This window comes from Aegilops tauschii, chromosome 3, assembly GCF_002575655.3.
Source record: "Aegilops tauschii subsp. strangulata cultivar AL8/78 chromosome 3, Aet v6.0, whole genome shotgun sequence".
Taxonomy (NCBI): Eukaryota; Viridiplantae; Streptophyta; class Magnoliopsida; order Poales; family Poaceae; genus Aegilops; species Aegilops tauschii.
The window spans coordinates 247,221,640-247,248,876 of NC_053037.3; the positions used below are offsets into that span (position 1 = coordinate 247,221,640).

The 27,237-nt window shown below is 51.1% G+C and overlaps 2 protein-coding genes across 4 annotated transcripts; both read left to right on the top strand.

Annotated features, from left to right (window-relative positions):
• Nucleotides 1-27,237, top strand: LOC109754337 (uncharacterized). 3 transcript variants are annotated; one of them, XM_020313243.4, is made up of 9 exons: nucleotides 1-294; nucleotides 1,232-1,579; nucleotides 13,125-13,340; nucleotides 15,048-15,694; nucleotides 20,299-20,395; nucleotides 20,492-20,527; nucleotides 20,626-20,750; nucleotides 21,504-21,700; nucleotides 26,369-27,237. In XM_020313243.4, the coding sequence occupies exons 1-9, from the start codon at nucleotides 16-18 to the stop codon at nucleotides 26,995-26,997; spliced, it is 2,574 nt and encodes an 857-aa protein (XP_020168832.1). In that variant the 5' UTR covers nucleotides 1-15; the 3' UTR covers nucleotides 26,998-27,237. The 3 variants fall into 3 exon arrangements, with proteins under 3 accessions (XP_020168832.1, XP_020168833.1, XP_040259776.1); XM_040403842.3 differs by having other exon boundaries at nucleotides 50-294; nucleotides 1,208-1,579; XM_020313244.4 differs by lacking the exon at nucleotides 1,232-1,579.
• Nucleotides 2,177-3,288, top strand: LOC141042362 (uncharacterized). The gene has a single exon (XM_073510366.1). The coding sequence runs from the start codon at nucleotides 2,497-2,499 to the stop codon at nucleotides 2,896-2,898; it is 402 nt and encodes a 133-aa protein (XP_073366467.1). The 5' UTR covers nucleotides 2,177-2,496; the 3' UTR covers nucleotides 2,899-3,288.

Sequence of the window (27,237 nt, forward strand, 5' to 3'; positions counted from 1 at the left end):
TTTCGTGCTCCGAAGATGCGCATTCCCCAATTCCCAATCCTATCGCCACAACACGACGCGACGCACACTTCTCCACTCTCTGGAACTCTCGCCATGCTTCCGGCTCTCGCCGCCGCCTCGCCGACGCTGCGAACCTCTCGCCCGGTCTCCCGCCTCCGGCGCAACCACCGACACCATCACGGTGTTCATCTTCACCTCCACCACCGCTTCCCTTCCTTAGCCGCCGACGGCGGGGGTCGCGGTCGCTTTCTCCTGGTCGGCACATGCGCCGCTTCTGATGGTAGCGCAGGACAGGTTAGCTCTCGTCCTCTTCACAATATGGCCTTAAGGTGTTTGTTCATAATTTCGTACGCCTTACTCAGTCCCCATTTCGTATTTCACAAGAAGCTATGGCTAGGCTGCTCACTTGCTTGAGTTGTTTTTGCTAGTTTTCTTGGGTGCCAGATGAAGCTGCAACCATCTTTAGTCTTTACTAACTTGACCTGGATCAAATAGTGACACGACGTTATGACATATTCGTGCATATGATTGGAAGTAACACTCAACATAAAGCATATCTAAATAGGGGAGAGTTATAAGTCAAAGAAGAAAAACTGTAGGAGAGTTCTTAACCAAGAACTTGCTCTAGTAATCCAGTGAAATGGCAAGCAATATTTTTTCTTTGTGATACACTGTTTCTCTCTTGTACATTATGTTAATACAGTAGGACCTTCCCTACTGTCTTCCCAATAAAAAAATTATCCGCCTTTTTGAATTCTGAGGATTGCTTGGCATCAAAATAATCAAAATGCTCCATATCTGCATATAGTAAGTTCTGTGTCAATTCCTTGTGAATGAGCGCAAGTACTACCTCTGTACCAAAATGTAAGACGTTTTTTGGTTTTGCATATGGCATAAAAACGTCTTACATTTTGTTACGGAGGGAGTATTTTATATGGGGAGAGTTCTGATGGCATGAGCAACAATCAGATAGGTGAGATAACCCCACTGCATGATTCTTGACTTAGCTTGTGATTTAAATTACAGAAAACAACTAAAATTGACCCTTGTGGTTGTGGTCTTGTCGAGTCTTACGTCTTACTCCCTCCGTCCCATAATATAAGAACGTTTTTACACTAGTGTAGTGTAAAAAATGTTACAAATATTAAATCTGTAGCACGAGTATTCTGTGCATTCACTTTCTTTTTGTTGCGGTTTGAAATGTCAGATACATTTTGCTTGCTTCTGTTAGGATGTTGGTAGTCCCGAGAGCATGGCAAATTCAGGATCTGCATATGTTGGTCTCTTTGTCCGAATGCTTGGCTTGGATAATGACGCTCATGATAGGGAACATGCTATTTGCACACTCTGGCATTACTCCCTTGGTGGACAGAAGTGCATCGATGAGATAATGCAGTTCCCAGGTTGCATCAGCCTCATCATCAGCCTCCTAAAGTCAGAGTCTGCTCGTGCTTGTGAAGCAGCGGCAGGCCTTCTGCATAATATAACTTCAGTGAAGTTATACAGGGATGTGGCAATTGAGAGTGGAGCAATGGAAGAAATCTTTAGCTGTATCCGTAAATCCACGATAACCCCAGAGGTAACTGCAACGTAAGCACCAGCAATCGAAGGTTTTCTTCTTTCTTCCATTTTGACTGCAAAAGGATACAACTGTTGCCATTTCTGACTTGCTTGGTAAATGGTGACTATGGATAGCCAGGCTGGAAGAACCCTCTGCGCAGGGCTATTCCATGACCTGGTGGGGCTGCAGGGCCGGCGATCTTCCAGCGGGGAGTAGCTGTTGAGTAGAGATAGGGAGCTAGATCTTTATTAATTCTTGATGCCTAGACTTCACGTACGTGGCTCCTTCCTTATGTAGAGGTTTGCCTTACAGATTCCAAATATGAAACGACTTATACTCTCCTAATACTGCCTGCTGATTCCTATACATACACAAGTAGGACTCCCCATAAGTGACTACTTCTTCCTTTAATTAACTGCCCCACATGACATCTCTCTGTCACACCTGCAGATCAGCCTGCAGCGGACTAACCAGTGCAAGTGCAGCTAGCCACTTGCAACGTACAGGTCACCAGAGGGCCCAGCGGCCAAGTGTATGCGTGTGTGTTAAGCCAACTGTTGGCGTGCGTGTGAAGCCAGATGTGGCCTACTTGTAACCGAACGATGGGACGGAGACGGCATCGAGAAAGTGAATGAGCTACTTCCCCTCGTCTTGTCTCTCGCTCTCACCTAACCCTCTGTTCTTCCTCATCCCGATCCCCTTCTCCTCTCTCCCCAAATCCCTCAAGATCGGGGCGTGACAATCTGGTATTCAGAGCCCAAAATTTTTCCCCACCACCGCCGTTGGCTCTCGATCGATCGGTAACATCCACCGGGTCAGGTGCGCGCCGCTCCGGCGAGCTCGCACAAAATCCTGTCCGGGGTTCGATCTGATCTAGCGAAACCACGGCACCACCATCCAAGCCCTCGGCGCAGACCCGCCGCGTGCTCGACGCCATGTTGGAGACCACGGACAAGCTGCAGAGCTTGCTCGAGTCCGTCATCCGCCGCCTCGACGCCAATCAGAAGACCGCAGACGAGCGCCACCAGGCGCAGATCGCCTACAATGACCAGGTCTCCGCCGAGATCAAGCTCCTCTCCAAGCAGATCGACCTCACGCAAGCCGACGTGGACGAGGCCCGCAAGGCTGCACCGACCGTCGACCCCGCGGCGACCGTCTCCGGAGGCGCATCTCCATCGGGCGTCACGGCCACCGGGGACTCCTCTGCGCACCCTCCACCACCTCCGCCACCACCCCCACCGACTCGTCCTCCGCCGCTGCCTCTCTACACGGATGGTGCGGCCCAGCTCCCGTTCGCCCGACTCGTCAACCACGGACCACCGTTGCTCACCGCGTGATCACCATCGTCCTCGGAGCTCGACCGCCGCGGCGACCACTGCATCAAGCCGCCGAAGCATGATTTTTCGCGGTTTGACGGCGACGCCCCTCGCATCTGGCTGGACCGCTGCACCACCTACTTCGAGCTGTACCGCGTGCCTCAACACAGCTGGGTCACCACCGCAGCGCTGTACATGGACGGCCTGGCCGCGATGTGGCTCCAGGCCTACCGACAGACACACCCAGGCGTCTCGTGGCAAGCATTCAGAGCTGCGGTACAGGAGGAATTTGGTCCAGAGGAATTCGAGGTTCAGATGCACCACTTTGTTCAGTTACGACAGACAGGCAGTGTGCAAGAATATCGCCAGCAATTCGAGACAGCAATGTACCATTTGCTGGCCCTGGACCCAACCCTGAGCTCCAAGTTTTTCATCTCTCAGTTCCTGATCGGCCTCAAAGACGAGCTGCGCCTGGGAGTTCGACTGCAAGCACCAACCAGTATCACTCGCGCAGCGGTGTTCGCTCGCATTCAGGAAGAAGAACTGGAGAAGCAGCGCTTCCAGCGTCCGCGCATCACACCAGTTGGACGCCCACCGCCACCTGCAGCAGCAGCAGTCCCTGTTCCAGCTCGCGCTGCAGCCGTACCCAAGCAAGGGGGCGACGAATACGCACGGGAGCGTCAGTTGCGTGAATTCAGAAGAGCAAATGGCCTCTGTTTTCGCTGTGGGGACAAGTATTCGAGGGAGCACCAGTGCCAACGCACTGGCCAGATCCTGATGATCGAAGTGGGTGATTTCGGCGATATTTTGTTTGATGACACCGTTCACGCACTTCAGTTACTCGATACACCGGCAGCACAGGAACCAGAATGCTGCTCGCTATCGCACCAGGCTCTGTCAGGCGAAGAAACTCCCTCTACAATTCGCCTACGAGCACAAGTGGGGGATCAGATCATGTTACTCTTGGTGGATTCAGGAAGTACACACAGTTTCATCGGTGAAACTTTTCTCACAAGACTGCAAGTTCAGACAGAGAACTTGCCACCAGTTTCAGTGCGCGTCGCCAACGGCCAGAGACTGCTGTGCAATCAACTGGTGAGAGGATTGGAATGGCAAGTGCCCGGCCACACTTTCCACACTGATCTCCGTGTGCTGCCGCTCAGCGCTTATGATGGAGTGCTGGGCATCGACTGGCTGGCCGCTCACAGCCCCATGAACTGTCACTGGCAGGAGAAAACCATTGCGTTCGAGACAGAGGGGAAACAAATGCAATTACAAGGCGTCAGAACTTCAGATCTTCCTCCCATAGCAGAACTGGATGTTTACGAGTTGCATCGCATGGAAGTATGCAATGACATTTGGACTGCGGCTCTGGTTACAGTGGAGAGAATTGACAAACCTGAACCTGCACCTCCACCACCCAACATTCAGAAACTCCTGTCTGAATATGCAGACGTGTTTGCTGAACCCAAAGTACTGCCTCCCAAACGGCAATACGACCATGCAATCAACCTGGAGCCGGGCACAACTCCTATCAACACCAGGCCCTACCGCTACTCGCCAGCACAGAAAGATGAGATCGAAAAGCAGGTTCAGGAGATGCTGCAATCGGGTGTCATTGCTCACAGCCTGAGCCCATATGCCGCACCCGTGTTGCTGGTCAAGAAGAAGGACGGCTCGTGGCGATTCTGTGTGGATTTCAGACGCCTGAACACGGCTACAGTGAAGAACAAGTTTCCATTGCCGGTGGTCGACGAACTGCTCGATGAGCTGGGCGGAGCTGCATATTTCTCCAAGATTGATCTGAGAGCGGGCTACCATCAGATACGTATGCGCGAAGAGGACGAAGAGAAAACGGCATTCAAAACACACCACGGCCACTACCACTTCAGAGTGATGCCGTTCGGCCTCTGCAACGCGCCGGCAACCTTCCAGTGCCTCATGAACTCGATCTTCGGTCGCCACGTCCGCAAGTTCATCATTATATTCCTTGATGACATTCTGGTCTTCAGTATCGATTTACAGGAACACGGAACACTTGCGCACGGTGCTGGAACTGCTACGGGCGCACCAGCTCTACGCCAAGGCCTCCAAGTGCTCGTTCGCGCAGCAGGAGATCGAGTACCTCGGGCATGTCATCTCCAAGAACGGCGTCGCCACCGACTCCAGCAAGACCAGCGCCATGAGTGCCTGGCCCGTGCCCACGACGCCCACCGAGCTCCGCGGCTTCCTCGGCCTCACGGGCTACTACCGCAAGTTCGTGCCGCATTACGGCATCATCGCGAAGCCCCTGACGCGCCTCCTCACCAAGAAGGGATTCCTCTGGGACGACCAAGCGCAAGCTGCCTTCGAGATGTTGAAGAAGGCGATGGTGAGCACGCCAGTCCTGGCACTCCCAGACTTCAAGAGCCCGTTCGCCATCGAGACAGACGCGTGCGACACCGGCATCGGCGCCGTGCTGACGCAGGATGGCCACCCGATCGCATACTTGAGCAAGGCGTTGGGCGTGCGGCATCAGAAACTATCGGCGTATGAGAAGGAATTCCTCGCGGTGATGATGGCGATCGACAAGTGGCGCCCATACCTTCAGCGCGCCCCGTTCGAAATCGTCACCGACCACAAGAGCTTGTGTTCTTTGGGCGATCAACAACTCGTCACAGATCTGCAGCGCAAGGCGATGTCCAAGATGGTGGGGCTGCAGTTCACGTTCCGCTACAAGAAGGGCACGGACAACGGCGCGGCCTGCGCTCTCTCGTGTGGGGCACTTACTGGCCCTCGACGCGCTCTCGGTGTGCCAGCCACAGTGGCTCCAGGAAGTGGTCAACTCGTACGAGACGGACGCCGACGCGCAAGAACTGCTCGCCAAGCTCGCGCTCTGTGACACCGACGACCAGGGCCGCTCCCTTCAGCAAGGCGTGATCAGACAGCGGGGACGGCTGTGGATCGGCGCCAACACCGCGCTTCAGACGAAGCTCATCGCCGCGCTGCACCACAGCGCTGTCGGCGGCCACTCCGGCGCCACCGCCACCTACCACAGGGTGCGCAAACTCTTCGCCTGGACCGGTCTGAAGCGCGCCGTCGAAGATTTCGTCAGGCAGTGCAGCATTTGCCAGCACGCGAAGCACGAGCAAATGCACCCGGCCGGCAAGTTACAGCCGCTTCCAATCCCGCAAGAACCATGGCAGGAGCTCACCATGGATTTCGTCGAGGGGCTGCCCAAGTCCGATGGCTACGACGCGATCATGGTCATCGTCGACCGGCTCACCAAGTACACCCACTTTGTCCCTCTCCGCCACCCCTTCAACGCCGCTCAAGTCGCTCGATCCTTTTGGGACAACGTCATCCGTCTCCACGGCGTGCCGCACTCCATCGTCTCCGACCGCGACAAGGTGTTCACCAGCGCAATGTGGCGCGAGATCCTCAACGCCGCGGGCACCAAGCTCCTGTACTCCACGGCGTATCACCCCCAGACGGACGGCCAGACGGAGCGCGTCAACCAGTGCTTGGAGATGTATTTGCGGTGCTCTGTCCACGACACACCCAAGCAATGGCGCAGGTGGCTCTCTGCAGCAGAGTTCTGGTACAACTCGTCGCACCACGCCTCCCTCAACTGCTCCCTGTTCAAGGCGCTGTATGGCAGGGAGCCCAACCTCGGCGGCATGCTAGCGGTCCACTCCAACATACCCGCGGATGCGCCGCTCGATGAGATCGACTAGGCAACGCACACAGAGTTGCTGCGCGCCTAGCTCGCGCGCGCCCATGCGCGCTTCAAGAAACAAGCAGATTGCCACCGCGCCGAGTGCGCCTTCGACGTGGGCGAGCAAGTCCCCCTCAAGCTTCAACCGTACGCCCAGTCCTCCGTCGCCAACCGCCCTTGTCGCAAGCTGGCGTACAAGTTCTTCGGACCCTTCACGGTGACAGAGCGCATCGGCACGTTGGCGTATCGTCTGAACTTGCCGCCGGACAGCCGCATCCACCCAGTCTTCCACGTCTCGCAACTCAAGCCGTTCGTCCCCGATTACACTCCGGTCTTCGCGGAGCTGCTGAAGATACCCGACCTCACGGCCGCGGACCGCGTTTCGATTGCCATTCTGGACCGCCGCATGATGAAGAAAGGAGACGCCCCAGTCGTCCAAGTACAGGTGCAGTGGAGCACCATGCCGCCGTCGTCTGCGACCTGGGAAGACTACTACGTGCTCCGGCAGCGTTACCCGAACGCGCCCCTTTGGAAGGAGGAGGATCAAGCTGCTCAAGAGGGGGCAAATGTCACACCTGCAGATCAGCCTGCAGCGGACTAACCAGTGCAAGTGCAGCCAGCCACTTGCAACGTCCAGGTCACCAGAGGGCCCAGCGGCCAAGTGTATGCGTGTGTGTTAAGCCAAGTGTTGGCGTGCGTGTGAAGCTAGCTGTGGCCTACTTGTAACCGAACGATGGGACGGAGACGGCATCGAAAAAGTGAATGAGCTACTTCCCCTCGTCTCGTCTCTCGCTCTCACCTAACCCTCTGTTCTTCCTCATCCCGATCCCCTTCTCCTCTCTCCCCAAATCCCTCAAGATCGGGGCGTGACACACTCTCTCTCTCTCTTTGAGTAAAACGGGAGGGGCGACCCCTACCTTCAAATTTCACAAAAATAAACCCGTAAGCAGAGCGCTTACGGAGCAGCAGTTTTACACAATGGGGTACACACCAGAGAGAGGAGAGAATACATCATAAAAGAGAAGGAGAGGGGAACAAGGGAGAGATAGAACTAGAAAAGTTTGCCCAATCTTCAATCCAAAGAAAGAAGTTCGTCTTTCTTCGCCCTGTGCGCCCAGATTTTACCATGCCTGCACATTGTTTCGCAACTACCGCTGGAGGGATGGTAATGCTGTCGAAGACCCTTAGATTCCTCGCCAACCAGATAGACCACAGTGCAGCGATTGTAATCAGTTCCCAGGAGCGTCGGCTTTTGCCTGTCAGTGAATATGTCAGCCGGCTCATCCGCCCCATCCACTTGGATGCCGAGAATGTCCCATATATGTTCCGTCCTGCTGCATTTCAAAGTCGGGTGGGAAACTGTTTCTTGGTCGCTGCAGCCAAAGGGGCAGGTGTCATCTTCGATAAGTCCTTGTTTTTCAGAACCACTCTGACTTTGATCCGACGTTTGACAAGTAAATATGCAAAGATTTTGCATTTTTTGGGCGGTGAACAGTTCCAAATGTTACTGCAAGCTAGTTCATTGCACCCTCCAGAATTCATAAGCTCATAAATTTTCCTGACCCAGAAGTTTGCGGAGTGATTCATTCTAAGGGCCTGTTTGTCCAAATAACCTCGAGTCCTCGACTCAAGGTGACCATCCATGTTGTAGAAGTCGCAGTGACGAGGATGACAACTCAATTGCCTGTGGGAGCCGGTAGAAGAGGCGGAGCACGAGAGCGGGAAGCAGCCGGTGCAGTAGGTGGTATAGCAGGTGAGCGAGCACTAAGCACTAAGGGAAGCTCCAGCAGACCAGCACCACATAAACGAATCTCCTCTGTGCAGATCTCTGAGAGTGCCTCCACAAGAGTGACACGAGGGATGCAGGCAAGAATGCTAGGGCATCGTGGCTCAAACTCCTTACAGGGTCCGAGTCAAGAACTCATAAACACGGTGAAATTCCAAGTCCGAACGAAAAGTCTGGCAACACGGACAAGAGGCACTAGCAATGAGGAGAATCGAGCTGACACCAGATAGAAGAACTCCGAGCATAAAACTCATCGACAGTGGCATCAGCCTGACAAGTGCATAGTGTCACCCGAGGGCCGATAACGCTAGCGAAGGTGAGTCCACTTCTGGATGGCTGTAAAGAGTCCCACAAACTCAGACGAGAACTGAGGCAGGACACCGACAAAGAGGACAGCTGTAGACCGAGCACCATCATCAGCCAGGTTACAGTTGGACTTGGAGTCGTACGGTGTGTAGATAGGGTATGGCGTAGTGTCCTAGTAGGACTCTTGTATCCTAGGCATTTTATATAATGAGGGGTAGACACGCAATGTAACGTATGCCAACATAATAGCATAGGCACACAGGGGGAGCCAGCGCTCGGGCAGTCGGGGTACGGTATTGTGACGGTGTCACCGGGAGGAGCACCTAGTCAGGCCCCGGGGATGTAGCCGAGTTCGGTGAACCTCGTTAATAAATCTCGGTGTCGTGCCTTATATGATCGCTTGGTCCTCGGATGGTCGATATGCGCCTTGGATTAATTCTAACAAGTGGTATCGGAGGAAAGTTTGCAAAGGTTGTGAGGAAACTGTAGATGATCTAGAGGATGGATCTTCGTCGAGACGGCGTGAATGCGTGTGAAAGTATCGATCATCAAAGCTATGTGCTGATCGGTGAAAGATTTGTCCATGGAAATCGTAGTTGTCGACGGGATCGGTAAAAGCAATAAGCAGGCGGTGGCAGGAACGCCGCGCTCGGGGTGAGATTGGTTCGATGCAGGTATTTGTGGGCAGATTGGATCTAGATCAAATCAGACAACAGCAACGTTTGGGCAGCTGCCAGCAGAGGCGCGTCGGCGTGATGCGCGTGGCCGAAGCTAGGCGAAGACCACGTCAAGAAGGCCCAGGTGGGCAGGCAGCAACGTGGCCCAAGCTAGCTGGCGGGTTGGCCTAGGTACGGCTGTCCAAGCCGGCAGGGGATCCTGGACTATGCCCATGCACGTACGAGAGGCTAAGCCGGCTGAGGTGCGTGGAAGTTCAAGCCGCGACGCGAGATTAGTTTGTGGAAAAAGGAGGCACAAGTTTCAAGGCAAAGGGGTCACGTCCAATCCATTGGTATGTGGTTTGGTATGTTTAAGATTTTGTTTGCTATGTACCTGAAGCTACCAGGAAAATCATTTTGGTTCGGTCGAGTTGTTCGGAGACAAAGACATTGGCATGGTTTGAGTATTTTCATGAGTTGTCCAGCTATATAATTGAAGGAATGAAAAACACATCCATGAAGGTCTGGAAGTCGTAAGCGGACATGAACTGATCAGAAGCTATATCCGACATGTGCGTTGTTCCATAGGAGCAGACAGACGGTGATTGGTAGTGAAGGTACAGGTCAGTGGTTTGACAATTGTTAGACATGATGAGCTAAGGAAGCGTTCCGTTGAAGGGCTATGTTCTACATGGGCGTTGAGCAATGCATAGTGATTTGCTGGGCTGATACGGCGTGAGGTGGAGCATGGTTGCAGTCGTACAAATTCAGCTGGGGTCAAACATATAAGGCAGTGACCTAGAGAGTCTGGTGGATCAACATGGATGTTGGTCGGTACAGAAGACAACGGTGATTTCAGCGACAACGACACAGGAGCGTGATGTTGATGGTGACCGACTTCTGGGGCGTGGAAACACGTGGTGATGGTGACCGACTTCTGGGGCGTGGAAACACGTGGTGCAGGCCTGAGGGCTTGTGCGGCTTCGACAAGACTATGGCGCAGGGTTGATTCAAGGCAGTGTACACATGAGAGCTTGAAGTCGACAGGGCGAGGGATAGCAAGGCGCAGCTACATGGAGTCATGTTGAAGGTGGAGCTAGAGTCTAGCGGAAGACTTCATTCTGTGCTGATGGAGGGGCTACGGTGTGGGGATTCGGAGAATCGCAGCCTATTTCAGCGGGAAAGCAAGAGACATGTGGTTTGGACTGGGTACAAGTGGTCTGATGGAAATGTGATACTCGGCATCGGTCGGTGAAGATCGGTGGTTCTCTACAGTGGGGGTTGAGACAGTGTGGGCTAGCTACATGGGAGACTTAGACCAGGACAGCAGAGGCTCGACGTGGTGATATCGGCAAGGCATGTGGTAAGCACGGGACACAGCGACAGACCAAGGCACTGGTGGTCGGATGAAGTGTGCAGAGGGTGCTGAAGCAATGTTGGCGAGTACCAGATTCAAGTTGGTGACTGGGTCTATCGGGGCTGGTTGATTGACATGAGTTGACCATGGAGAATATGAGAAAGTGGCGGAAAGTCAGAATTTGTCAAAAGTTGAGAGAGTACATGACCGTATATTCTGCGGTGTTCAATGCACATGGCAAAGTGTGGATGACAAGTACAGAAGGAGGCGGAGTGCTATAGCTGTGGGACATTTCAAAGACTATCAGGAAAAGGGTGAGACAACTGCGAATTTGACTCTGGGTGGCATAGGGCAACGGTGAAATTCCTTCAAGTTCAAAACCGACAGTCAAGAAAGAGCTAAGATGTTGAGTTCGGGTAACTCATTTGTGGCGTCCAATATGTGAGTTGTTACTTGCACGTAGACAGTGATCGGTTGTGATGGCGTCGAACGGATACTCCGAAAGTTGGGAGCACAAAGTAGAGTAAATATTAACTTAATTTTGCTCGAGTTGTGATTGTGGGGAAGACAAGAAGGGACTACAGTTGCAGGTGGAGTCATATGGAGTCTGGGAGTAGCAGCGATACTCATGGCCTAACTCAAGTCTAATCTACATGGAAGTTTGACGCATGGACAAATCCAAGGTGGTGGAGAATATTCGCCAAGGTGGAGTTTGTTAGAATTGTGTGAAATATTATGTACAAGGTTGGTTACAGTTGGACCTGGAGTCGTACGGTGTGTAGATAGGGTATGGTGTAGTGTCCTTGTAGGACTCTTGCATCCTAGGCATTTTATATAACGAGGGGTAGACACACGACGTAACCTATGCCAACATAATAGCATAGGCATGCAGGGGGACCCGACGGCATGTGTCGGCGCTCGGGTGGCCGGGGTACGGTATTGTGACGGTATCACGGGGAGGAGCGCCTGTAGTTAGGCCCAGATGATGTAGCCAAGTTCGGTGAACTTTGTTAACAAATCTCGGTGTCGTGCCTCGTGTGATTGCTTGGTCTTCGGATGGTTGATATGTGCCTTGGATTAATTCTAACAAGAGAAGATTGGGCTAGAGGGGAAGGCACCATGAGGAGGGAGAGAGAGATGCGGTGGCGGACAAACGCAGAGGAGGAGTTGCGCTGGCGGCTGGAGGGAAATGTAGCCTGATAGCATGTTAGAAGAAAGGCAACTCGTATTGCGATGAGCCCGAAGGGCTTGATATATGGTACAAGAGAAATAAACAGTAAACCCCTTATACAGCTAGCCTAAAATTTGGATACCCAAAAATAGTTTTAGGCGTGTAGAGAGAAGGTTTTAGCTAGGCAAAGAATTGTCTACTTCTACGACAAACGTAAAATGGGACACTTCAATTTTCAAAAGCAAATAAAAGTGAAGATCCGACGGTGGGGAGGCCAGGAGGCGTATCCGACAGCCGATGCGGAGCCGAGCTCGATTTCATCTGGTGAAGGTCGCCGGGGCCGGGATGCTCGCTAGAGCCCGTGGAAAGGCAGCTGGGGGGGGGGGGGGGGGGAGGAGGTACGGTGGGAGCTGGGGGTGCTGCCTAGTCTGGCGTCGCGGCGGTGTCCGAGCGCCAACAACTCGGCCCGACTCAGCGGGGGTCGCTGCCGTTGCGCGTGCGTCGTCGTCCGGCTCCTAATTGAGCTCGGTGAGCGGCGGTAAGGCTTTGGGGCTCATCTTGGGCGACGACGGGGCTAGGGGACGACTGGAATCAGAGGGGCCGGGCGGTGCCTTCCGAGCTCGGGGCGGTCATGTGGCGGAACTGGGCGGCGCGTTGGCGGTGGGGCTCAGGGTAGCCGGCGGCCGGAATCGGTCGGCGCGGTGGCGGTGAAACTTCACCACACGGTGGTTGCTTTGCTGTGGCCGTGATTTTGGTTTTAGGCTTTGGACTAATGGAAGCCTATATTTACCAATTGGATAGTAAATCCATAAAGGTCTGTTGGAGCCCTTTTTTGAGGCAAAAGGCCTAGTTTTTCAGGTCTTAGGTATTCGGCTCATTTTTAGGCTAAGCTGTTGGAGATGCTCTTATACTGTTCTTGATGCCTAGGTGTCACATGGCTGCCTCCTTATGTAGAGGTTGCATTACAGACTCCAAATGCAAAACTTTGACTTGTACTTTCCTAATGCTGACTGCTGATTCCTATACGTACACAACTAGGACTCCCTATTCAGGTTAAAAAAAACTAGGACCCCCTATAACTGACTCCTACTTTCTTTAATTAAGTAGGTCCGAATCCTTGATTGGATCGGTTGCCAGCCCTAGCCTGGCTTGTCTGGCTTTCCCTACGCCTATAGGGGATGCCCCACATGACACAGGCAGATAAACTTCATTATGGAAGAATCTTGAACTACCTAATGACTTCTCCAGACATACATTCTTTATTTCTCTTGCAGATAAAGGAGCAGTGTTTGTGTACCATTTGGAACTTCTCTGTTGATGAAAAATTGAGATACAAGCTTTTGGGGAGTGATATGCTAATACCAATAGTTAGGTTCCTAGATGATGAAGACATAAAAGTGAAAGAAGTTGCTGCTAGTATCACATCATATTTAACTTTAAGTCATTCTTATCATGGAGCTCTGGTCGAAGCTGGTGTAATTCCAAAACTGGTAAGTTGTGGCTCAATTTTGTTCTTGTTAAATAATCAATTAATGTCTACACATGCTTGCATCACATTAATCTGTGCCAGAACTTTAAGTCACTCTTACCATGGATGCTCTGCGCATAAGTTTATAACTCTGCGCATTAGTTTATAACTCTGTATGCAAACAAATGCAATTTATTTCAGAATCAAATACATTGGTGGTACATGAAGTTGCGTGTGATGATCACTTTGGTGCATGAAGTTGAAAAATACAGTGAACCGGTTCCAAAACTTGTGTGACCGTGCAAATACAGTGCTAATTAGGTATGTATCATTAACCCTGGCTACGTGGTGCCTGCTTGTCAGCATGTGGGGTGGAGAACTAGGAAGGAAAAAGGGGCGTCTTTTGGGGTTCAAACTGAGTACCTCAGGTGCTACATCCTTATGAGCTAGCCACTTGACCAGGCACCACTGCACGTCTAATATGTAAATCCATAGAATTTTATACAAGGATTCCTAGAAGGCTAACCAGTATCCTGCATGGCCAAGGTGTCTGCCCGCTCTGCAATGTGTACTTGCTCGGCTGACACCTCCCGCGCCTTTCACGAGCGCATCAGCATAGCATGCATGGCTTCCGTCGCTTACGACAACGTCGTCTCCTGCCGACACCGACGTCTGCTCGTCCTCTGGCATATACATCTGCCTAGAGGTGGTGCGTTGCTGCATGTGCGCGCTCATGCCGGCGAGCATGTATGCCCGCTCTGGCCGTAAGTAGCTGTGCCGGTTCAGCGCCTCTGCATGTCGTGCAGCTTGGCCCCAGCAACACGATCACGGGGTTGCCGTCCCCTGCCGCCTCCATCTGCTCCTGTGCCAGCTGACGGCTCTCTGATATCTCCGCCGCCTCCTGGTGCTTGCCTTGCTCCAGAGCCGCCTGCGCTGCGACAATGTCCTACCGGCCTCCACACAGGCTCGCCTTGGTTCCTACCTCCACCGACCATTCCGACGCGTGCTCTGGCCTCTTTACCATGGTGTCCTTGTCCGTCACGCTCATGTCAGCTTTGGTTGCCACGTTTCTGTACCTGAAGATCACTTCCACCAGAGCAGTGGTGTCGCCATCGGTCGCTTCTGCTCTAGGGCATGCAAAGTAAATATGTAATTTCACCCAAGAGCCTACCCCAACTTGTTTGAGCCTACCCAATATACATCTGTCCTCTTCAAAGTAATATGAAATTACATATTTACTTTGCACTAGCACCGTGCTGAATTGTCGTTGCTACAATTTTTTAGCATAAACCAGGCTTCATTAGCTTCAAATAATTTTTACATCGTCCACCATTCTAAGGAATTCAAGGGGGTATCCAGCCAAACATGTGGTTGGGTAATCCTTCAAGTGGTAATTTATCAAGTACAAGTAATATTCATTATTTTGATTTTGGGCACTTATTTTGTGTGAGATTCTTATGGCAGATGTACGTTCTCTAAACTCTGTTATTTCGTCTTCATCCAGTGCCTGAACTTCCTGTTGGTGCATATGAAGTTCTCAAATGTGTATCTTTTCTTGCTGGATATTAAATTTTCCATTAGCTACATTGACAACTTTCGTTATTTCATTTGTATTTGCAATCTATGTTAAAATCTTAGTGGTTATCTATTTGGGTTACAGTCTACCAATATCATTTGCTTAAATATACTTGTTAGCATTCCTTTAAATTTATCTTCAAATTGTTTTTAGGTTCATCTTCTACAAACCAAAGACAATGATTATAAAATTATCAGAAAGGAAGCTAGAAGTTCGCTCGTGGAACTATCCACGGATGATAGTTACCATGCCCTTATAGTGGATCAGGGTCTAGTCCGGATTCCTCTGGTTGGCTCATCCGCTTATAAAGCCTTCAGACCTCAACCTCATTCATGGCCCTCTTTTCCTGATGGCTCGGAAATTCAACGGAGTTCTCGGCCTTCAAAATATGGTGCAACTGAATTGCTTCTTGGCCTGATTCTAAATGAGAAGAAAGCAGAACCAGATGAAGCTAAAATTAATGCTATGATAGGGCGTTCTAATCAGCAATTTCTTGCACGCGTTGGAGCTATTGAGTTTGATTATGAAGGGAAAGAACAATCTGGATCTCAAAGGAATGATCACCACACCATCTTACCTTGGATAGATGGTGTTGCACGGCTAGTTTTAATAATTGGTCTCCAAGATGTCTCTGCAATTGCAAAGGCTGCTCATGCAATCGGTGATGCATCAGTAAATGAACACATGCGCACTTCATTCATGGAAGCTGGGGCTGTGAAATCTTTACTTCAGTTGCTGATGCATAATGATGTACCTGTCAGAGAAGCGAGTGCTTATGCATTGGAAAAACTAAGTGGCAGGTATTATTGTCTTCTCTTTATTCAAGCATGTTTTTTGTCCTTCTCTTTTTTTCTTTTTCGAGACCTTAGCCCTCGGTTGGCACACAGCTCCAACCCAACCGCCTAGGTCTGGGAGTCTGCTCGGGGGTTGCGGCTGGGAAGACCTGGAAGAAGGCCGCCGACGCGTGGCATGGTTCGGTTGGACCGAAGGGCGCGAGCCCACAGACAAGGCGGCTTGAGTCTTGTGACCCTAGCTCGGCTAGGTATATTAGGCGAGCTAGGGACCCTCTCGGGGACATCAGATACTTTTTTGTTGTTGAGGAAATGCCATCATGGCTATTTTTATTTCATCTCAAATAAAGATACACCATCCACCATAAGACTATGAATAAAAGAGGGAGGTTCGTCCGTCGACACACACACGGAGGATCAACCCTAGCCCTTCTAGCTAGCTCAGGAGGCACGCGATTCGACTCGCGCGCGCAATGCTCAATAGCAACATGCCCAAACTTATTACAAGTATCAAAACAATCTTTGAGAGGAAGTACAATAGTGGGCTATAAGCCCGCTTACATGGCATTTTTGCCTAGGTGGAGGAGAGAGACAAGCAAAAAGGGAGAGAGTGGGCTCTAATGCAAGAGCTAGCCTCTACATGTGCTCCTAGGTAGAATGAGTAAATGAGAGGAAAGAGAAAGAGAGAAAGTGAAAAAAATCACTAGCCTAAGATATGAGTGAATGATATGCTAGCTCTTGATGACATGGCAATCTTATATAGCCAGTTGCCGGCTGCTACTGAATTAACCGCTCCTTGGTGAATCTCCTTAACCAATTGTGCACAATCAGAGTGAACCAGCACATCATGAATGCCCAAAGAATCTGCAAGTTGCAACCCCTTCTTCATCGTTAAAGCTTCTGCTGTATATGCATCTATTTTTGGCCCCAAGTAGCAGATCTCTGCTGCGATGAAATCTCCAGCAACATCTCTCAGAATTACGCCAGTGGAAGCTATATTCCTCTCATATTCAAGCGATGCGTCAACATTCAATTTGACTGTACCCAGTGGTGGTCTAGCCCACATCACGTCCTTTGCCGGATGACCTATAGTAGCCGCCCGGTGAAAGTTCAATGCAAGAGCTTGTATTGATAAGGCAGAACGATCAGGCATCGTGATCTTCTCTCCTTTTGCACACTGTCGTCTTTCCCACCATAAAAACCAGCTAACCACCGCTATCAAACATGGTACAGGGATTTGAGCAAGATATAATGGATCATCACTCGAACTACAAATCAATTCATCTAGTACAGCAGAGCCAGCCATATCAAAGTTGAGAGCTTTTTCCACTTTCTCCAATAAACCCAGGTTCTCCCAAACTTTGTGCGCTCAACCACATTCAAACATAGCATGACGATGTCTTCAGTACGTTCCTGACACACAGGGCATGCAGTATTAGTTTTCATATGCCGGTTAGCAAGAATAGATTAACACGGAATAACTCCATGTAACGTCCGCCACACATGAACCTTAATTTTGCCTGGGACTTTCAGTTTCCATAGTAGCTTCCAGATTGGGTTGATAGCTGAGCCACCCTGGATGTTGCTTCCTTCAAACTTGCTTCCATACCGACTATTCCACTCCAGGTAATAGGCTTATCATACGGAAAAATTATGCGACTTTGTGTACTGCGAAGCGACAAAATCCTCCATCTCCCCGTTAGGTAGCGGAATTCATAGAATTCTATGAGCATCAACTTACCAAAAAATATCCCAAACTAGTAGGAATCCATGGATCATCCTAAATATTGACTGTTAAACGATTCCCAGTTCTCCAAATACAACCTTGGTTAAAGGTTTCAATACCCGAGCATATACTTTGCCAAACGTATGAAGAGCCCTTCTTCAACTTTGCTGACAAGATATTGCCATCAGGATAATATTTGGTCCTAAGAATTTTAGCACATAAAGAATCATTATTCTCAATCAGTCGCCAAACTTGCTTCGCTAGTAGAGCTTTATTAAAGCTACATAAATCTCTGAATCCCATTCCTCCTTTCTCCTTTGGAATATACATTTGCCACCATGCTAGCCAGTGCATTCTTCTTTGGTTTTCATCATCACCCCACCAATATTGCGCCATCGCGTCGGTGATTCCCTTGCAGATTGTATTTGGGAGCCTAAAGATAGACATTGCATATGTTGGGATTGCTTGAGCAACCGCTTTCAGAAGCACCTCCTTGCCACCTGGGGACAAGGTCTTCTCTTTCCAACCATTCACCATTTGACAGACCCGATCAATAAGATGCATAAAACAGTCCGACCTTTCCAGGTCCGCCATCAATGGTAAACTTAGATACTTATCTGACAATGACTCGGTGAGAATGTTCAATATCTGACAAACTTCGGCCTTGGTTGTAACTTCAGTATTAGGACCGAAATAAATAGAGAATTTGCTTTCACTCACTAGCTGGCTCGAAGCTACACAGTACCTTTTCAGAATATTGCCAAGGACTTCCGCATTTTGTGAATATTGCGAAGTACACAGAAGGAACAAGGTAGAGGGCCCCCCCTGCCAAAGCGCCCTAGTGGGTATAATCTCGTCCGTCTCAAAATTATTAAACCTGACATGGTATCTTACTGTACTCACACACTGCATAACCATCTCCACCCATGCCAAGGAGAAGCCCAACCTAAGAAGGATGGCTCTCAAAAAACTCCATTCAACCGGGGCATCAGATACTTTATAGGTCATCCTAGAGCTAAGGTTTCTACGTACCACCATCCCTCTCCTCTCCGCCGCTAGGCCGAGAGTTGGTAACCCAAGAAACAGATCTCTCCGCGATCTTTCGATCTTCGGGCGGCGTGGCGGTATCCTGATGGTGGCGCTGACGGTCGAGAGAGGCGCGCGGGGGGGGGGGGGGGGGGGGGGGGTAGGAGCTGGATCTGCGGTGCCGAGGGTCGACGGCGTCTAATTCGGTGGCGGGGCAGCGGGATTTCGTGGCGGCAAGCTGCGGATTTGGCGGTGGCAGGCCGCGGATTTGGCGGCGGCGGCGGTGGTGGATACGGCAGTGCCGGCGGCCGGAGAAAGGAGGGGGGGTGCTGGATCTACGGCGGCGAGGCATGACGGCGGTGGATTCGATGGTGCGGCAGTGGGATTTGGCGGTGGCGGCTCGTGGTAGAGAAGATGACGCGCGCGGGGAGGGGGCGGTTGGGAGGTTTCAGCTGCGTGCGGCATGTGGGTCGCAGCCGTTTTTGTGTTTGGGCAGCCGGCTGCGTGATCGAAATTTGCATCACCTTGAGCTGGTTTTTTGGGCAGCCCTAAAGTGGGACCACAAAAATATGTGTTTAGGGCTGCTGTTGGAGCTCCTTTTTTGGCTGAGGTGATGCAGAAACCGCCCTATTTTAGTGCTGCTGTTGGAGATGCTCTAAGACAACCAGGTGCACAACCTCAACCCCAACAGCATTCTGCACATCGCGTGCTTCATCATGCTATGCGAGTGTTTCTTGGGGTCTCTGCCCCATTTCGGCCTTTGGATGAAGCTCTTTACGGTGAAGGTGCACAAGAGCCGCAACGACCTGTCCATCAGAGGTGGAGCTGGCATCCAGCTGAAGCACAAGGACAAGTACTCAAGTTAGCGCAGCCAGACACCGTCAAGAAGTGGCAGCCAAATTGGTTCTATCGCGCCGACATCCGGACGTACGCCGAGATCCCGATGCAGCCTCCCGTGACGCTGTATTCACTCGTGAATCCTCCGGCCAATATAAGTAATCCAAATTGAGCCCTCTTCCTTTGGTTCATACTGTTGTGTAGGTCAGTCCGATTCTGAATCCTACGGCCAACACAAGTAATCCATAACGTACATGGAGGTTTGACGCATGGACAAATTCAAGGTGGTGAAGAATATTCGCAGAGGTGGCATTTGTTCTAATTAAGTCGAATATCTTATATATGGTAGTTTACAGTGTGTAGATAGGGCATGGAGTCTTGATCGCGTACGGCAATTCTACCCTGGGACTCCTATATAATACTATAGGGGAAGACACATGATGTAACTTATGCCAACGTAATAACAGAAACAAATGCCGGGGGGGGGGGGGGGGGGGGGCGGCTTGTGTGGGAGTCCGGACAGCCAGTGTGCACTATTGTAGCGGTATCAACAGGGACGTAGCCGAGTTCGGTGAACCTCGTTAACAAATATCGGTGTCATGCCTCATGCGACTTGGTCATAAAAAATTGTTCCATATCCTCGCTCGGGGTCTGTCTGGAAATGGAAAATAGTTCTCTCTCTCAGCTGGTCTCGCCACAGTGACAAGAAAAACAAGCGAATAATTGGATTAGAACACAACCGTCAACCAAAATCGGGTAGGGTGTATTTATTATAAAAGAAAGCCTTGCCTCACTGTAGATCCATACGCGCCTTGATTATTCTAACATATATACTACAACAGTGAAGAGTTATATAGAAGATATAGTTTTTCTGTATGGGTTACCAGATAGCATATAGGGTTGATATGGGTGCAACATGATCAGTTATTATTTCTACAAAATTCTGATAGGTTTATGATTTTGCATTACATATGTTTTCCTTTGATGACAATCAATGTTCTTTATTTCTCCTTTTTTTACATAGTTCCAAAGTTTGTGAGAAGATCAGAGTAGAAGATGGTCGAGAGCTGCTTGTAAATGTACTGAAGGATTCAGATACCCCAGTAGAACAATTGGAGAAGGTCACAACTCACAACCTTTAATATTATCAGTTTAACTTTTAAAATTCCAGTGTAATATTGCCATTATCACGTACTAACTTGGCAGTTATGATTCAGACAATCCATGTACTTTCTCGAATACTTGATATGGAGGTCAGCATGATTACTGCGGTTACTTAGGCTTCTTAATATGTCAATTGTACTTTATTGTGTTTCAACGAACCTGAATTACAATATTTCAAATTTATCAGCCTAATTACTATGCTAGTACTGGGTCTGAGGATATAGTGGACGATGAGAAGTGCAGTCAAGGTAATGTAGATGGTGAGCTCAATGGAATGTCCCAAAATTTATTGAAACAAGACGAGTTGGATAGGTTCGTTCAAGCCTTGTTAGATTCCTGAATATCATTTACTTCAGTGAAGTTCACAAAAACAAATTGCCACCTTTTGCCCTCTCTATCTGTAAGCAAGTGATGTTTTAGCTTCATGCACATGAAGTTTCTCTATAGGATCATCATATTAAATCTGTCAATGGTACTCCTAACAATTGAGGTTAAGCACTGGGGTCTCTGAAATCACAAATGAAATGGACTGCCTAAGCTTTTCTACTAATTAATGCCTTTATTATTACCCCGTACACATTACTTCATCGCTCAATATCATTTCAGCACTCCTATTCAATACACAGTAGTGATTTGGGTTTATCGACAGAAAGATAATAATTCTTGGTACTGTATCACATTTAACTGGGACAGGAGTAAAAGTATATTATTTTGATGGGAGTTGTACTTTTGCTGGTGAAGAGTCCTTGGAAAAGCTTGAATCCATGTCATAGCAAGCTGTTTACAAGAACTAGGAGCAAGAGTTATATCATTTTATACTTTTCATACTTGCATACTGTAGAATAATTACATTTGTAGATTGAATCCATGAAGTTGATACTAGTTTAATGACAGATTCTGTAGCCATGTTCTCTGCTGAAGCTAATGTAATACACTAAATCGTCTGTAATTATTTCTCCAGAAAGTGCGTACAGAGAATTGATTTTATCATCTGTGGTGGACCTGCTGATGTGTTTTATTACCTTGATTAATGCTATTAACATCGGTTACTGATGATTGTAACAGTTGTAGCGATTCAATCTTTGACTTTGATGTCATCTCACGCTTAATCAAAGTTCTCAAGGAATCATCTCCAAGCCTGCAAGAAAAATGTGCTACTCTCCTGGAGCATTTAGCAGCTTGTGAGCAACATGGCACTGCAATGACTGCTGCCCGATCTGAGTCAGTAATTGAAGCTGTTCTAGAAATGGGGGTTATTCATGGTAATTAGTTTGATTCATTTATGCATAAACATTACAGATGCAAATGCAGACTTAACTTCTTGACTTATTTTGTAACCAGCCACCAAATAGATTGAGTTTTGAATTTGGTTACTTCCACTCTGAAGTCAAAAGTGGAAGAAAGATAGCTTCGTGATAAGTTCGTGAGTTTTACAGGAGCAAATGAATTAGGCCACTCGGTACATACTACAGTACATAATCATCGTGCACTTTTTTCGAGAAAACGCAGGGGACCCTTGCGTTTCATTCCATAGGAAAGAGAGAGAGAGTTTGTACATACAATCCTCCTAGGAGGCGGTTTCAGACATCAAGTAGGTGCTAGTGCACATCCCATGTGGTTGGCAGCACAACTCTAAGCCCAGCGGCACCAGCAGTAGCTCAGAGCCTGGCCTTGGCTTGGATCCTACTCACTAAGGTGTGAACGGACGGTTGCGCGCGGTCGAAGATGCAGTCGTTTCTGTGTTTCCAAATCATCCAGGATGTCAGAAGCGTCGCGGATGCAAGCCCCTTGCGCATCAGCTGGGGGGTGTCCTGCCTGGCGTTGAGCCACCAGTCGAGCAGGGAGCTGTCGTCTGCCGGCGTTCTGCAGGTCATGTGCATCCAGGAAAGGATCTTGTGCCAAACCTGCCGCGAGAAGGGGCAGGCTAGTAGGAGGTGCTGCATCGTCTCCGGGGCCTGGTCGCACAAGGGATACGCCGTGTGGTGTTGAAGCCCATGTCGAGCGAGGCGGTCCGCCGTCCAGCAGCGGTCAAGGCTGACAAGCCAGTGAAAATTTTCACTTTCGGCGGCGCCCAACTCTTCCAAGTGAGCTTCCAGTGGTTGCAGGCGATTGATCCGTGGAAGGATGCGAGGTAGGCCGATCTAGCAGTGTAGGTGCCGGCCTCGTTCCACTTCCAGATCAGCTTGTCAGGCTCGGCGGAGAGGGCAGTACCCTCGAGGAGTCACCAAAGCAACAAGTACTGATCGATTTCGTGAACTCCCAGGACGCCGTGGATGTCGCGCGCCCAGAGGTGGGCGTGCAGGCCCTCAACGACCGTCCTGCTCTTCCTTTGCCGTTTTGGGATGCAAGCATGCAGCAAGGGGGCAATCTCGCAAACGGAGCGCCCATTGATCCACCGATCCTCCCAAAACTTGGTGTTATGGCCATTCCCAATGGACGTGTAGGTGCTGGCGAAGAAGAAGGCCTGCTCCTCTGCAGAGAACTGGAGGCCGAGACCAGCCCACGCACGACGCTCATCGGTTTTGCTAAACCAGAGCCAACGGGTCCTGAGCGCCATGCCGGTGCGCTCTAGGTCGTGCACTCCCAGCCCGCCAAGGCTCTTGGGGCGCGCGACTCGGCGCCAGTTAACATGGCAGTGGCCTCCTTTGGCCTCGGCGCGCCCGGCCCATAGGAACCCACGTTGGATGCGCTTGAGCATGCGGAGGATCCTCTTTGGCGGCGCCAGTACAAGCAGCTGGTGTAGCGGGATCGCGCTGAGCACCAATTTTACCAGCTCTAGCCGGCCTGCTCGGTTCATGAGCCAAGCCTTCCAGATGGGCAATCTGGCCGCCACTTTGTCGAGAAGGGGGAGCAGCTGCGCGGTGGTGGGGCGTCTAATGGTGAGCGGGATGCCGAGGTATGTGATGGGGAGGTCGACGATTGGGCAGCCCAGGCTCTCGATGACGGGCATCACGGTGTCATCCTCGCAGCCGATGAGCGTGGCGGTGCTCTTGGCGAAGTTGACGTGGAGTCCGGATGCCCGACCAAAAAGCTGCAGGATTGCCTTCACAACCTCAATGTCGTCCGGTTGTGGGTGACAGAATAGAGTCACGTCATCCACGTAAAGCGAGATGGGGGGGATCGATCTGGAGGGGAGCAACTGGCGTATGATCCCGAGCTCGGTGGCGCGCTTGAACAGGTGACCAAGGGTGTCTACAGCCAGGACGAACAGTTGTGGCGACATGGGGTCTCCTTGACGCAGGCCCTGGCGATGCCAAATTGGGGGGCCGGGGCTCCCGTTGAGCAACACCTTGGTGCTAGCAGAGGAACTGGAGGATCGCCAACCACTCAAGGAATCTGTCCCCGAAGCCATATTGCTTCAACACCTCGAAGAGGAAGGGCCAGGATAGCGAGTCGAATGCCCGCGCAAGATCGAGCTTTAGCAAGCGCGCGACGCTCCCAGCTGGGGCAACAGGCGAGCAGACTGGTGCACCAGGACGAAGTTGTCGTGGAGGCTACGTCCAGGGATGAAGGCGTTCTGGTTGTTGCTGACGAGGGCGTCTAGTCTGGGCGCGAGGCGGAGCGACAGTACCTTGGCGAAGATTTTGGCAACCAGGTGAATAAGGTTGATCGGCCGATAGTCCCGCAGGCAGCTCACGTCGGCGCGCTTGGGGAGCAGGGAGAGCAGGGCTTGGTTCAGGCGCGAGAACCCGCGCCCACACATGTCATAGAGCTGCTGGAAGACGGCGGCGAAGTCGGCCTTGACCGTGGGCCAGCGGGCGCGCAGGAACTTGGCGGTGAAGCCGTCGGGCCTCGGTGCCTTGCGCGTCGGCAGACGCTTGACGGCGTTCCATATCTCCTCGTCGTCGAAGGGCGCATCCAGCTCAAGGAGGTCCGGTGAGGGGGTGATCAGCTGCTAGAGATCGAGCGTGCGGTCGCGGTCGACCGCGGTGCCCAGCAGCTCGTCGAAGTGGGCAAAGGCGGCAGAGGCCATGTCGGCGTGGTCGGTGAGCGTGCGGTCATCGACGTTGAGGCTATGCACCCGATTCTTCTGGCGGCGATAGGAGCATTGCCGGTGGATGAAGGACGTGTTTGCGTCTCCGTCCTTGAGGGTTGCGATGCGCGCCCGCTGCCGGGCGATGGTGCGCTCAAGTGACGCTAGCCCAAGGTAGGAGCCCTTGATTTGCTTGCGTAGCCACTCCTCGTGAGCTGAAAGTGTCCTGTCTTCCTGGGCCTTGTCAAACCGAAGCAGCCGCTCACGGGAAAGGGCTAGCTTGTGCTGGACGTTGCCAATCGTGCGCGCGCTCCAGCTGGTCAGCTTGCGAGCCGTGGCTTGGAGGCGCCGCATGAGCCGCCGGAACGGGTCAGTGTCGTCCACGGAAAGCCAGGCATCCGCGACGACGTCCTGGAACCCATCTAGGCGCACCCAGAAGTCCTCGAAGTGGAATCGTCGGTGGCTCGGCGGCTGCGGGGAGCAATCCAGGAGCAACGAGCTATGATCGGAGACCACCGAGGCGAGGCATCGCAGGTGACAGTTGCTGTGGCGTTCCTCCCAGTCTGTCGTGCACAGGACCCTGTCGAGATGGACCAAAGTTGGGGGGGGGGGAGCGCTCGCTGGACCATGTGTAACGTCGCCCGTTGAGGTAGACCTCTTTGAGCGCCAGGTCGTTGAGCAAGCGTCTAAATCACCCCATCATGCGCATTTCCAGGTTGCTGTTATTCTTGTCCTCGTCACAGTAGATTAGGTTGAAGTCGCCGCAAAGCATCCATGACCCCGGGCAAGAGGCGCGCAGGTCGCGGATTTCGCGTAGGAACTCAATCTTCTCGTCATCCGACTGAGGCCCATACACGATGGACAGCCACCAAGGCGGGTGCTGACTCGAGGGGGGAGCGACCTAGGCCGATGGCGTGTGCATGGTGAACTCGGGGTTTGCAATGGTCACCACCCGGCTCTTCCATGCTAGCATGATACCGCTGCGGGTGTCATCCGCCGGCAAGTACACGTACTCATCAAACTCGGAGCCGAGCGCCTCAAGGACAACCGACGAGCAGATCAAGGCCATCTTAGTCTCTTGCAAACATACAATGGAGACGATCAGCGAGCGGATGGCGGTGCGTTGCGCGCGCGTTAAGGCCGCGCACGTTCCAAATCACATTTTTTAGGTCGTGCGGGGCCGACTATGAGGGAAGAGTGCTGCGCTAGACCGCGACCGCAGCCGCCAAGGGCGCCGTGGTAGGGGTCGACGCCTCCGGATCAGCGGGCAGCTCACGGTCGACTAGTGCTGTGATGGCGGAGAGCACGGCCATCGGGATCGGAGCTGTGAAGACGTCTTCGTATGCTTTCATCTCTGCGGCGGATATCTTCTGGTCGAGCCCGAGGATCCCAAGGGTGCGTAGCACCTGAACTAGTGCTCGGCGCTTCGCAGCCTGCTGTGCGGCAGCCCTGTAGGACGCTGACGAAGCCGAGCGGCCCCGGCGAGGGAGAAGTTAAAGAGGCTGCCGGCGATGCCGCTTCCCAGGCGTGGGAAGGATCGAGTTCAGGTATCTGGTGGCGGCGGTGAGGAACTCGCCTAGCGTCCAGGATGCACCTCTCGGCCGGGAGCGGCGCAGGGTGATTGGGGGCGAAGCAAAGCGCTAAGCAGTTGGTTGCAGTGGGGTCCTGGTCTACGAGGTGGTGGTGATGTAACCTAATTGTTGTTTAGATGCGAAAGATAGCTTCTAGTGATATTTTGTGTGGTCAATACATCAGACATAAATAAGATTTTACCAAGATTGATGCTATTGAACCAATTTCTCTATTGAATGTTTTGCTTAAAAGTTTTTTGTTGACTGGTATTATTTGTCAAACAATGCTTCCCTTTTAGTGTGTGTGCTTGCAGTCTATTAATAATGCCATCACATATACACAGCTTTTGTGAAGTAATTTTGTATTTTTGTGTGCTATATAACAGGGACAACATGCAATCCCGAGAATCTTGATGAGCCTCCTACTATTATGGTTGAAGTCAGCCAGGCCGTCGGTGCAACTGTGAGGTTACTCACTAAGTTATTGAACTTCGATATTTTTGCTCGCAGCATAAATAGTGTGAGAATTGTTGCTCTGTTAAGAAGAATGCTCCAGTCCAGTGTTCCCCTACAGTCAAAGGATTGGGTCACAGCATGCCTCATTAAGCTAGAATCAAGGGGCTTGGTTGATCGGAGTGTTGGTGATATAGGCATGGAGATAACCATATACCATACTATTCCCAGGCTAGTTGAGCAGATGATGACTTCATTTTCTTCTGAAATGAAAAGAAAAGCTGTAATAGAGCTGAACAGGATAATATCTGGAGGTGTGATGGAATACACAACAGCAGTTGCCACAGCTGGAGGCATATTTCCGCTGGTAAAGATGATTGAAGAGGGTGAAGGAGATGTACTGGAAGCTAGTCTAGCTGTCTTGTATAACCTAAGCTTGGATCCAGAGAATCACCCGCCAATAATTGCTGCTGGAGCAGTGCCTCTTTTGAAGCGAATTGTCCATGTGGAAAGCCCACACTGGAATCGTGCTCTTCAGTTGCTTAGAACGTTGCCCGTATAACACCATGGCACCGAGTGACCACTTGATCTCAATAGATGTTAGACTCTGGTTATTGCGGTGACAGGTGGGTTGTAAAGATCATGACCTGTTTCTATCAACTGTTTTATCCAAATGGCCTGTCGATGCTACGCAAGAATGCTGTAAAGATCTTGACCTGTTTCTATCAACTGGATGCCGGTCAGATGCTATGCAAGCATGTAGTCACAGCTTTTTTTTATAAAAGAACTTTATTTTTTGAAA